This window comes from Lactuca serriola, chromosome 9, assembly GCF_051521515.1.
Source record: "Lactuca serriola cultivar US96UC23 chromosome 9, Lser_US96UC23_V15, whole genome shotgun sequence".
NCBI lineage: Eukaryota > Viridiplantae > Streptophyta > Magnoliopsida > Asterales > Asteraceae > Lactuca > Lactuca serriola.
In genome coordinates this window covers 60,322,549-60,336,358 of record NC_136416.1, presented here as the reverse complement: position 1 = coordinate 60,336,358, position 13,810 = coordinate 60,322,549, and the positions used below count along the sequence as shown (strand labels likewise).

Sequence of the window (13,810 nt, the reverse complement as noted above, 5' to 3'; positions counted from 1 at the left end):
GAAGTGGGTCATTCATTCCTAACTTTGAGGGAGAGAATGTTGGGGTACAAAGTTTTCCATGAATGACTTTGTTATGTTTGACTTTTGTAAAACCCACTTGCATGTGGTGCATTAGCCTTTTGACACATGAGAGATAGAGAGTGAGAGAGAGACATGTAAAGACCTCTATATAAGGTGGATTTGTCCACTTGTAGAGGTGTGCTTGAGAGATGTAAAAGTGAGTGTGTAAGTGTGTGTTATTTATGTAGTCTAGATCTAGATCCTTTTTGTAACACCATATACAATCAATACATTTCTTAAACACCCAAATCACCATGTTCAATTGTGCAAGCTTTAATTCGGCATGCCAAACCATGCTCTTATGTCACTACATTAAGATTGACTTATTGTGAAGTTGAGGAAAGATGTAAGTACCTAAAATAGATGTTGGGAAGGTGTCAGTCTCTCTTTGCCCCTTACGTCTGTCTACATGAATACAAACAACAACTCAAGTATTTACAAATAATAATAATAATAATAATAATAATAATAATAATAATAATAATAATGATAATAATAATAATAATAATACCATGTAATTAAGGATAGACAACATACAATAATAACAAATGAAATCACTTACCCTAACTTTTTTCAATAAGATAAAAATGTAATGAGTGTAACTTAAGTTGTTACCATAAACCAAATGTTTTTTTTAATGATGCTACCATCCCCACTGATCTCATATTAGACTTGATGCTTTTTTTTTAATGTTGAACGACAGGTCACTTGCTTTTGAGGCATATGATTCATTGGGAGTTTGGACCACATCAACAAACACACATTAATTAGTATTCATTTTAACTGTTGCATGCCCGCAAGATATTTTTTATCTACTGTACAATCTCATTTTCAATATTGACATGAATAGATGAACTAAATTTGACTTTTTCTTTATGGTGAAGTTCATGCAGATGCATAAAAAATACATGAAGCTTACCATATAAGCAGGAGATGACATCCCATTTTATTGTTCTAATTACAGAAGTTCGTTTTGAGACATCAAAGGGGAAGAAGCCAAGCCACAATCTTTAAGTTTTAGTGAAATCCTTTTCTAAATTCTCAAATACTGTATAATAAGTTACACATAGCATTTTAGGAAACCAAATTAAGCATAAAACCAGCCAGAGGAAGATAAGAACCTATGAGAGGTGAAGTGATACATGTAATTGAATGAAGGGTTGAAATAGAAATTGGTCGTTCCATTGCATGACCACCTGGTGGTATAAATGAAAACATATTAAAGTAAGTCTTCCATTTGTCATGAAAGCTGGTATTATGTCTATTTTTTCACACACCGAGGATAGTTGATAACTAAATAACCATGGAATGAAAAACAAAAATTACCCAAAACGGTACAAATTATTAACATCCCTGGTTTCCATCTGTTTTAGCAGCCGAAGAGGAAGACATACATCGATGACCTTTCATAAAAAAAATCAACATTGTAAGCTTCCACATTAATTCATTAATTTACATACAGATATAACAATTCAAGTGAATACTTCTCACAAAAAATGAAGTACTAGAACTGAAATCTTACATTTTGCTCTGGAAATATAGTGATCTATGTATAAACTTCATCCATTTCTTGTTCAGCTGTCTAAACTACAAATATATTAAAACAACGAATTCAAATTAGATATCAATTTTAAGAAATTTTAGAGATTGAAGAACATAGTACCAAAATTGAAATCTTACATTTTGTTCTGGAAATAGAGTGACTAGTATATAAACCTCATCTATTTTTTGTAGCTGCCTAACATACAAAGATATTAAAATAACCAATTCAATTTATATATCAACTCAAAGAAATTTTTAGAGATTGAAGAACATAGTAACATTTTTTATCAAAAAAATAATAATAACATTTTTTTTCTTTAACTTCGACCTCCGGAGCAGCTCCATCTTTCCACAGCTGAAAACCCTACAATCGTTGAACAATAGAAGCACAATCTGGTAGCAATTGAGAATCAGAAGATAGTGATAGGACCACCGCTGGTGATATAATTATTCAACATAAATTATACCACAATTTGTAGCTGAAAGGATCAACAAACCTCATAAGTTGCAGGCCTTTTGAAGAGCTGGTATTTGGGTGTTTACAAATTTGGAGTATATGGATTAAACAAAAAAGAAACAAACACATAATCTTTGGGAAACGAAAACCAAAATAGATATGAGGAAGATAGAGCAAAAGAACTTAAGACGGAAGATAAGCGAAACCAAATGAAACGAACAGAGGGTGAAATTGGGGGAATTAAACCCTAATCGAAATACTTCCTGTCATGACGGTAGCGAGAATTTGAGCGAACGTCTGTAAGAAAAGATAGCGGGTGTGCACCTGTCATTCAATAACAGTTCCGTCCGGTTGAACCACCCCTACCATCGGCCTCGCTACCTCCCCTCCCTATCAATTTGAGTCTGTGATGTCCCGATTTTTTCCAATAATGAATCCAATTTCGGAGGAAATAGAGTAAAGGGAAGTCGGTGGACCAAACATCGGGCTAATCGGTGGTGGTGAGGTGGAGTAATTTAATTGGGGAATAAAACGTGTGGAGGACACCATTTTGAATAAGAAGAAGACAACGCATCAACTGCTTTAATGACCCTGTTGACAACCAAAAAGGGGTTAGGGACCAAACTGCAAATATTAAAACTTATGTGGCCAAAATCTGAAAACCCATAGTATACTGTAGGTAAGCCTCCCCAAATTAAGTATATATATATATATATATATATATATATATATATATATATATATATATATATATATAATTAAATAGACCACAATTGTAAAAACAGATATAAATGAATGACGATTTCTGCCAAAAAAACCACATACTTCACTGGTAGGATAATTTTAATATATATATATATATATATATATATATATATATATATATATATATATATATATATATATATATATATATATATAATCTAATTCCAACACTTATTGCAGTTTTTTTTACTATGTTACACCGATTATATTTGAGTTTATAAATTTCATATATCCTTAATCTTTCTAATTCTATATATTGCACAACAACAAAACCGTAAATAATCAATGTCATATGAGTTTGTTTTTAGGGTCATTCTAAACATATTTTGGACCCCGAGAGAAAAAAAGACATTTAAAATACATAAATTTTATCAACTATTTTATAATAGCTCAAATAATTGAAAGAAGTTCCTTATATTAGTTTCTAAAAATAACATTTTCGACTACAAAAATCCATATATTTATTGAAAAATATTTTTTCTAACTTTTTGAGATGCATAATTATTAATGATATCTTCAAGATCAATCTTGTATAATATATTTATAATAAAGTCCATAAAGTTTTTGGTAACTTTTAATAGATGGGTCGCCGTAGACGATTGCCTATATCATCCACCATCTGGGGTGGTTTGTTTGTTTTCTTTATATTTTATTGGAAATTCCACCAATCACATTAATGAACTTCCATAAGTGAGATTTTTTCTGTGCATGTGAACTTTCAACATTCGAAACTACCACAAATTTTCAATACATACATCTCCACTCAAATACCTGACACATGACGAAACTTCCATAGGTGATATTTTTTCTTAATTACTAACAACTCAAACTTCTAAATTTTGTCTTAAATAAAACAATGATCAAGTAAGAGAAAATGAACCTGCTACCAAAAATGGTCATTTAAAGTGTGGAAAATAACTATTTCGTAAAAAGGTACTCCAAAGTGGTAAGTTTCCACACCAAAAGATGGCCACTATGAAAAATGGATCCATTTGTTCACTGAGAAATGGTCATCGTGAAATAACGTTTAGATATGGAAAATGACAATTTCCCGCACTAAAAAAATGCTACTGAGAAAATATAAAAACAATTAAAAATACAAAATTAAAATCATCACCTATAGGATATGAATTTTCAATCCGGAATTTAATTCAAAACCATTTTTGTTTTAAATTATTAATAGAATAAATAAATTATTTGTTTTTATACCGATGAATTATCATAGGACCACATAATTCCACAGACATACTGGTAAATGGTCAATGATGATGTTTCGACCATTTCGCAGACTAACTAGCAATGCAAAATTTATGGCTATGTGAGAAAAAAATTAAATATGTTTGATTAAATTTATCATCTTTTTCATTTCATTTAAACATGTAGATATTAACTATAATCATGTTTGCAGAAATCGGGATTAATCGGCGATTAATCGCTTGACATTCTCCAATCGTCGAGGATTAAGACATTAATCGGAAATTTAGGATTGATCGGCTTTAATGGGATTAATAGGTCAACAAAAGTCAAAAAAGGTAAAAAAGTCTAAAAAAAGGTCAAAAAATTTTTAAAAAATTTAAAAAACCAACTTTCTTTTTTTACTCCAAAATTTTTAAATTTTCAAAATTTCAAATATTATACCAAAATGTTCATATTTTGGTATTTTCAAATTTCCAAATTTCAATTTTTTTTATTTTCTAATTTGAAGTACTTGTTTTTCTTAAGATATATTAATATTTAATTAATGTTAAAATTTTATTAATAATCTATGGTCCCCGATTAATCCCCGCCAAGACCGATTAATCCCCTAATATCAGTCGACCGTCGAGCTATCGTCAAACGATTTTTACAACATTGACTATAATAAAATTTTGAAAATAAAAGTACGATATGATCGAATACGGTAGGAATGTCCTCTAGGAAAAGGGTCAAAATAAAATATTTTTGATTAAATTTATCATCTTTTTCATTTAAATCTAGATTTCAATTTCAACTATAATAAATTTTTGAAAATAAAAGTTACGATATGATCAAATACCGTAGGAATGTCCTCCAGGAAGAGGGTCAGCGCTTTACGCTGACGCAAGCAAAAAAGTCCAAAACTTTCATTCAAAAATACAAACTTCACTGTATCATCAACAACACCAGACCTCACACTCCATACTCTAAATTCGAATAACTTCCACAGAAAGAATCGCTGTGACAAATGCGCTTAAGAACAACAGTAACCACTTCAAGACACGAGTTTTAAAGACGCATCATTTTCTTTTAAATGCCATTCCAAGTTTGCGAAACCCACTCATCTTCCCCCTCTCTTTCTCTCTCTCACAACCGTCTAAAACCCTGATTCTATTCTACTTCAATTCGTGCGTTCTTTACGTTATCTCCCACGCCTTTCATCATTCCCCCCTGTTTTTTGTTGAAGATTCACAGTGAGAAAGAGGATGGCCGCCAATGACGATGGAAGCGGTGGTGAAACATCTGCCGATCAATTCCCGTTTGCTAGAAGGTAAACCGTTTAGTATTTGATCATCCCTTTGATTTATGCGTCATTCAAGTTTGGGGCTAACCATATACTTACATCAATCTGCAACAAGATACAAACTTGAAAAAGTAAAGTTGTTTTGCAGGAATCGATGAGTTAATATTTTGTAGGACCTACAATGATCATCGATAATTTTATTTTTTTGGGTTTATTGACATAGATGTGGTTGCAAAACACAAAACTTAGGTTAATCAAAACGGAGAATGCAGGTTAGAGAGAACATCGGAGGGAAATTGTATTAATGAAAGTTCTTGTCGATCTTTTACGAATTTAACTTTTATACGATGCTTTACTCAAAGTTTTGATAAGTTCTAAGCGTTCTTGATGCGAAATTTTGTGTATTTTGATCAGTTATCAAATAGAAGCACTGGAGCAAGCGATAAAGCAGAACACAATAGTGTTCTTGGAAACTGGATCAGGCAAAACATTGATTGCCATCATGCTTCTACGCCACTATGCCTATCTGTTGAGAAAACCATCACGTTTTTTTGCAGTTTTTTTGGTTCCCACTGTTGTCTTAGTACAACAGGTATGTGTATATATCTCTTGATATGTCTATTAATTTCTTCACTGAAGCACAATCATGAGAATTTGTATATCCTTCTTTGATGTTTAGCAAGCTGAGAATGTGAGAAAACATGTCGATCTGAAAGTGGAAGAATACTGGGGCCAAAAAGGCGTTGATTTTTGGAAGGCTGCTGACTGGAAGAAACAACAAGATGAAAACCAGGTATAAAAAAGTAATCCTTTTTTTTTTAATCTATGTATATAATCATACGTTGTTTCACCCTTCATTAATCATGCTGCAGATAATGGTAATGACACCTCAAATTTTGCTTAATGCCTTGAGCCATAGCTTTTTAAGCTTGGATGACATTAAGCTCTTGATATTTGATGAATGTCATCATGCCAAGAAAAAACATGCAATGGCTCTCATTATGAAGGTGTGTTATATGTTTTACACCCTTTTGTTTTCTTTGTTTTTTTTATTGTTAATATTATCATTACTAATACTCTATTAAATGTTCTTGAAAATTTGAAAAAATCTATCTTTGTAGGAGTTTTATCACAGGCGTTTATGTGATGGTGGTTCTGAGCTTCCTAGGGTACTAGGGATGACAGCTTCACCTGTGGAAGCTAAAGGTATTAATTTTTTTTTTTTTTTTTTTTTTTTTACTTTATTAATTTTCCAATTAGACTTTATTAGTGATCCTGATTAGCTTGTTTGTTGTATTCTAGTGTCAAACTCTGGCAAGGATTACTGGGAGCAGATTAACAACCTTGAGACTGTGATGAATTCAAAGGTTTCTAAACAGAATTTCACATTTTCTTTAATCATTTAAACTTGTTATTTGATTATAATAGCTTACATAGATTTCTTTCTTAATGAAGATATATACATGTGCAAGTGAATCTGTTTTATCTGGCTACATTCCCTTTTCAACTGTTAAGCTTAAGTTCTATGAGGACAGAGAACTTCCTTATCATGTTCTCGAGGCTTTAAAAAGCAATCTGTCAATCTTAAGAAAAAAGGTAATCTTGACTTGTTTTGACTTTTGAATATTTATCAAAATTGTATTATTAAGAAATACCAATATTACTTCACAGCATGAAGATAAAGTCAGTACTACAACTCTTTCAACATCTTCAATGCAAAATGCCATGAACAGATTGTCCAAGTTGCATTCAACTTTTGTACATTGCTTAACCGAATTGGGCATTTTCTTGGCTTTAAAGGTGTGTTTTTAAACTCTTAATCCTTTCCTCCAAACATAGAAACAGAAAATGACCTTTTAACCCCTTGTAACAGGCAGCCGAAGCATATTCATGCGAAAAAACCGATCTCTTTTCATGGGGGCAGCTAGATGTACGTGGTGAGAGCATTGCCAGAGATTTTTGTAAAGATGCTACCAAAGTTTTTTGCTCTTACATACCTAAGGGTAATGAAGACATCTATTTAATCTTTCTTTATACTAATTAAATATTGCCAATACTTTTCACAATCTTATTATTCAAACTATTTTATTTTTGGCAATTTCTAGAATGGTCCATCACTCAGGTGAATGAAGCAACTGTAAGCATTGGCTTGCTCTCAACAAAAGTTGTCTGTTTAATCGAATCTCTTGCTGAATACAGGTTTATACTTCTGTTCATTGTACTTTGTTTGTTATTATGAGTAAATATTTCTAAATATACTGCTATTATGTGTCAATAAAATCTAACTAGGAAGCTTATATGTGTGAAGAACAAAATACATTGTCTATATTTCTAAAAAAGTAAACTATGTTGCTATTTTATCATTTTATGCAATTTGCTATATCCTGAACAATCTGTAATTATTTTTTATAAATTTCTTGCAGGCATGTGAAGGATATGAGATGTATAATATTTGTTGAAAGGGTGATAACAGCAAGGGTGCTCAAAAGCTTACTTTGTGAATTGCACCCTAAACTTTTTGATTGGACAACAAAATATATAGCTGGAAATCATTCAGCAATGCAATCACAAAGCCGAGGATTACAAAATAAAATAGTGGAAGAGTTCCATAAAGGAATGGTATGTCTATTTTCTTCTTCTTCTTCTTCTTCTTTTTTAAAGAATAGTCAAATTGCATTTCTTAAAACATAATTTGGGCACTTTGTGATGTGTACAGGTAAACATCATTGTTGCAACATCAATTCTTGAAGAAGGCTTGGATGTGCAGAAATGCAATCTTGTAATAAGATTTGATTCTGCATCAACTGTTTGCAGTTTTATTCAGTCTAGAGGTCGTGCTCGAATGCAGGATTCTGATTTTCTTTTACTGGTTAAAAGGTGGAAACTTTATCGACTTTTCTTATATGTGATTTACGTGGAGATATGTTATTTAATATTTGAGTAATATCTTGTTTTGATGGTTTTTAGTGGGGATGAAAAGACGTTGAATAAGGTGAATAATTACCTTCTGAGTGGAAAGAGGATGCGGGATGAGTCTTTAAGCCATGCTTCTGAACCATGTGGGCCCCTTGAAAAAGACTTGTATGATGCTGTGGTGTATCATGTTGAATCTACAGGGGCGACATTGAGCTTGAGTTCCAGTATTTCCATGGTGTACTTTTATTGTTCAAGGCTACCTTCTGATGGGTTTGCTCTTTTACTCTTTTAGATGCTTTTATTTTTTTTTTCAATAAGATGACCAAAATTGGAATTGTTATATATTTATATTTTACTATTCTATCACTTTTAGGTACTTTAAGCCTTACCCAAGATTCGTGATTGATAAAGAAACAGGAACTTGTGATATTTATTTTCCTAAAAGCTCCCCACTTCCACACGTGCAAGTTGTGGGCCCCACGAAGATGCTGAAGCAACTTGCGTGTCTTGAAGCATGTAAGAAACTGCATAGTATGGGTGCATTAACGGACAATCTTGTCCCTGATACATTGGAAAAAGAAGCCGATGATGAACAAGAAGCTGGTAAAATAGTGTAAATTATTTCATTCACAATCTCTATTTACTTGATTCGTTTTTTAATTTAATATCTTTTTTAACAGGATTTGAGTATGTCGAAGAACAAGTTCAGTACATACCACCAGAGCTTGTTGGATTTGGAAATAATTCAACTAACGTATATTATTTTTACACAATCAAGTTAGAAAAACACTATGAATATGAGATTCCACTACAAGATATTGTTCTTGCAGTAAGCACAGAGTTAGAGTTTGACAATGAAGGGTTGACCTTTGATCTTGAATCCGATAGAGGAAACATTTCTGTTTCTTTGACTTATATTGGAACGTGTGAGCTTACTTCTGAACAGGTAATACAAAGTTCTTTAAGATCTTATCATAAAGTAGCTATTATGGGTATTAAATAATGAACATTCCACTTCAATATGTTTTATCTTTTTTTTTCAGATAATTCTGACAAAGCAATTTCAATTGATTGTGTTGAGAGTACTTATTGATCGCAACATCACAAAGTTGCAAAAGCCTGTTGATTTTTTAAAAATAAAAAATGATGATGACGTGGCATATGATTATTTGCTACTCCCATCAGCTGGCCCAGATAAAGCCCGAATGGTTGTGGAGTGGAAGGCTGTTCAGGCTGCTATGTTTGCATATGAAAGAGAAGTGAATGAACGCATGTGTTGTTTAAAGGGAAATGAACATCAAAAAGTGCATACAAAAAACGGTTTAGTTTGCAGTTGTTTTATGGAAAAATCTTTAGTGTGTACCCCTCATAATGGACGTGTGTATTGCACCACTGGAAGATTACCTGGATTAAATGGTAATTCCCCTTTGGAAATAACAGAAGGGGGAGTTGTTTCCTATAAAAGTTACTACAAAAAACGGTATGAATTCGTTTTTATTGATTTATTATTTTGGGGAAGGGTAAAACCGTAAAAGCAGTTTGTTTGAAATTGCAGACATGGCATTGACTTGAGACATGAAGAAGAAACGCTTTTTGCTGCTAGACAACTTTTTACGGTTAGAAATGCTCTTCAGAAAAGCAGACACAAGGACAAAGGTTCTGTTACTTTTTTGTTGTTATGATTAATGTTTGAGTATATTACATGTTTGGTCCCTGAGTAGCACTAATTTATTATCAGTTAAGGTCACTGAAAGTTTTCTTTTACATTTTTGGTTCTTGTTTGAGGGTTTGCAACAAATGTGGTCCCTGTTGCAAGTAAAATAACGATGTTTTTGCTTAAAATTGCCAAAGCACCAAAATTATTTCCTCTAAGAATTGTTAAGAGATTATTATTGTTGTTTTTCAGAAACCAGTAGTAGTGCAGGAGTTGAGCTGCCATCCGAACTGTGTTTCATCATCATGTCTCCCGTTTCTATAAGCACATTTTATTCCTTTTCATTTGTTCCATCAATAATGCATCGAATTGAATCATGGAATATTGCTCTGAATTTGAAAAAGATGCATCTATGTCATAGCATGCCAAATGGAAATGTTCCTGCTATGAAGGTATATTACTTTTCACTTATTTCACTACCCTTCTTTTATTTTTTTCTCTTTTCACCGTTTTGTTGGCTCTTTATAGGTTTTGGAAGCTATCACAACAAAGAAATGTGTAGAAAAGTTTCATCTGGAATCCTTTGAGACTCTAGGTGATTCTTTTCTCAAGTATGCTGCTACTCAACAGTTATTCAAAACACTTCAAGATCAACACGAGGGAATTTTGAGTCCAAAAAGGGAGAAAATTATATCCAACGACTCGTTATGCAGATTAGGATGTAACTGTAATCTTCCGGTAATGTCCTTTTTATACATCTTATTCAACTCATCTAAGAAAAGGGTATTTTGGTAATTAGTTATTGTATTCAGGGGTTTATCCGTAATGAGCCATTCGAGCCAAAAACATGGATTGTCCCCGGAGATCGTTCGAGCAGCTTTAAATTGGAAGAAGAGGTTCTATTGGATGAAAGAAAAATGTATATCAGGGGCAAAAGGGTAATAAAAAAGAAAGTAGTGGCGGATGTTGTGGAAGCATTAATTGGTGTTTTTCTAAGCGAAGGAGGTGAGCTGGCAGCGTTATCTTTTATGAGATGGATCGGTATATCGGTTGACTTTGTCAACACGCCATATACACGAGCTTTGACTTTGCATCCAGAAAAATATGTAAACATTCAGTACTTTGAGTCGTTGCTAAATTACTCATTTAGAGACGTATCTTTACTTGTTGAAGCAATAACTCATGGGTCCTACATGCTACCCGAAATTCCAAAATGTTACCAGGTTTGCTTCCCAAAATAACATCCCACTTTCATTTCTTATTATTTAGGCTTTTAGCACTCTACTTACAAATTTTTTTAAACAATTTTTGCAGAGATTAGAATTTCTTGGGGATGCAGTGTTGGATTATATGATCACAGTGCATTTGTATAATAAATATCCAGGAATGTCTCCTGGAATGTTGACTGATTTGAGGTCAGCTTCTGTGAATAATGATTGTTATGCACAATCTGCTGTAAAATGTGATCTACACAAACATATTCTTCATGGATCTCATGATCTTCACCGAGCTATTGTCACTACTGTTCATGAATTTGACCAGTTGTCCTTGAAAACTACTTTCGGGTGGGAGTCCGAGACCAGTTTTCCTAAGGTCAGCGAGTGTTCTTTTTGTAACTTTATTCTACTTGCATGTAGTTTACTTTTTGTTTGGGGGTATTATTGTAAATAGGTACTTGGAGATGTGATAGAGTCTCTAGCTGGGGCGATTCTTGTGGATTCTGGATACGATAAAGATAGAGTTTTTCAGAGTATTCGGCCTCTTCTTGAACCCTTGGTAACACCCGAGACACTGAAACTGCATCCAGTGAAAGAGTTGCATGATATTTGTCAGAAGAATCACTGTGAAATTAAAAAATCAGCCAAGCGTACTGAAACTGATGATGGTAGATTCTCTTTCACTATAGAGGTGGTAAAAGACGATATTGTCCTTAAAGATTCTTGCATGGCTGCTGACAAGAAAATGGCTGAAAGACTCGCTTCAAAGTCTGTTTTGAAGTTGCTTAAAGAGTATTTGTCGGCTGCATGACAACAGTTTCTTTGTTTAATCTGTTTCCCACTAGTTCTTGATTTTAGATTGGCATGGGTTTGAATCTGAAAGGTTGGTTTTTTGTTTTTCAGAGAGCAATATACCATTGAACTTGTTGGAGTTTTCACAAAGTACCAATATGACCGGATATAGTGAGTTTTGTTGGTTTCAAATGTCTTTTCTAGCCAAATATGGGTGTCCAAAATATGAGTTTCCGGCCAACTTTCAAATTTTTCGGTCATCTTTCCCAACCAACTAGGTCTGTTCTTGGTGTTTGTGTGTGCAAATATGGGTGGCCGAAATCCTCAAGAAGATATGAACATTAACCTATAAACTCGTTTTCAGATTCAGTAAGAAAAGACCCTTTTGTATAAATTAATTTCTAGAATTGTCAAGAAATATGCACATATACCATCTTGTTCAATCAAATTCAGATTTCAACAAGAACATACATTTATTTTTCATCTTGCAGCAAGAAAAGACCTCTGATGCATAAATTCATTTTCAGAGTTGCAAAATCGTCAAGAAGATACAAACTCACACCATCTTGTTGCTAAAATCTGAATTTGATTAAACACCTTTTATGAGCAGTAAATAATTTCTTTTTCTTTGGGTCAGTGTTTGCACCAAATCTTGGAAAGTGACCATGGGCCTAGAAGCATAAGCTAAATCTGTAAACCACTCCATTTAAAAACTCATAGCCATATCGTTCTTGTGAAGGAACACTTCAAAAAAAAAAAAACATGTTCAACATCTTCACTCTCGTGGGAACAGAACCTGTAGTTCACATAATTAAATTGTACACATCGCAAGATTAAATTAAGAGCAAAAGGAATTTCTGTATGCAATAATCTCCAAGCAAAACTGTTCACTTTAATCAGAGCTCACCTAACCCATTCTATTAGCAGATGACTTGAACCCACTTTAGCATCATCGATTATTGTCCTTAAGGATTTGATTTAATATTTGTTTGTGGGATCACCCATCCAATCCTAGGTATCATCTTAGTTTGTGAAGCCCCTTTGTCTCTCCAATAGATTTTTCAACTCAACCCATTGTCTTTGTTTGGTCCTTCTCCTTAGACCTTGCTTCAAAGTCTGCTTTGACGATAGACTTGTGATACTAATGTCATAAATCCTTTGTGAACTTAGATAAGGCGGTTCTTCCAAAACCGAGTACCATTCCCATTCCCATTCTCATTCCCACTCCTAACTTTTTTTTTTCTTTTAAATCTGTTCCCAGTTCCATCAAATCATACTCAATCTTTGTAATGTTAAACCAAATTGACTTCTTCGCCATTTTCCTATTATCAAACCCTTTTTAACTATGTATATAAATATTCCAAGCAACCCAATTAATCTTTCTTTTATTCTCCACTTCCATTAAAGAAACTTTCATGCTTTTCTTAAGTCTTAATTATTTTTTAGTGCTTTAAAGTTAGAAAATGGTATGATGACGACATACTAATTGATCAACCTTCGAGTGGTAGATTGATGAGAATGGATACTAGTCTAAGGGTTAAGTTTCTATTGCAATATTCGATCGAGAGCAAAGTTATAAAGAGAGAGGTAGGTGAAGCCTCAAGAGTGAGGTTTCGAAAACGAAGTGGTAGATAAGGTTTAAAGTGTGACTTCAATCAATACATCTGGAGCATAGTCTCGGTCAATAGATCCGGAGCATAGTCTCAGTTAGTTGATTCAGATTGTAGCAAAAAAGAAAGTCTCGTAGAAGCAACGGTACGCATTGATGCTCAATATCGATGTTTGTCAGTGCTCGTGTTAATTTGGTCTAGTAACCTAGGGACTAAGTTTGCAATCATAGGTGTAATTATGTCAGTGACGTCATTGATGGGTTTTTTTCGATTACTTCTATGTACTTTGGAAATTTCCCATAACTAATTTATGGGCAC

The 13,810-nt window shown here is 33.2% G+C and overlaps 1 protein-coding gene and 1 long non-coding RNA gene across 2 annotated transcripts; one reads left to right on the top strand and one right to left on the bottom strand.

The window, feature by feature from the left end:
- Window positions 1-592: 592 nt before the first annotated feature.
- LOC145074640 (uncharacterized) lies at window positions 593-2,483 on the bottom strand. The gene is made up of 4 exons (XR_013691951.1): window positions 1,741-2,483; window positions 1,583-1,647; window positions 1,387-1,463; window positions 593-1,256 (listed from the first exon to the last, which is right to left on the bottom strand). It is a non-coding gene; the product is annotated as an uncharacterized LOC145074640 (long non-coding RNA).
- A 2,476-nt stretch (window positions 2,484-4,959) lies between these two features.
- LOC145077170 (endoribonuclease Dicer homolog 2-like) lies at window positions 4,960-12,074 on the top strand. The gene is made up of 22 exons (XM_079022938.1): window positions 4,960-5,330; window positions 5,718-5,895; window positions 5,983-6,096; window positions 6,176-6,310; window positions 6,425-6,509; window positions 6,606-6,670; window positions 6,759-6,899; window positions 6,975-7,103; window positions 7,177-7,306; window positions 7,409-7,502; window positions 7,727-7,922; window positions 8,020-8,180; window positions 8,271-8,489; window positions 8,593-8,822; window positions 8,900-9,165; window positions 9,263-9,699; window positions 9,775-9,875; window positions 10,126-10,325; window positions 10,402-10,611; window positions 10,686-11,096; window positions 11,188-11,466; window positions 11,545-12,074. The coding sequence occupies exons 1-22, from the start codon at window positions 5,266-5,268 to the stop codon at window positions 11,899-11,901; spliced, it is 4,203 nt and encodes a 1,400-aa protein (XP_078879064.1). The 5' UTR covers window positions 4,960-5,265; the 3' UTR covers window positions 11,902-12,074.
- Window positions 12,075-13,810: the final 1,736 nt, after the last annotated feature.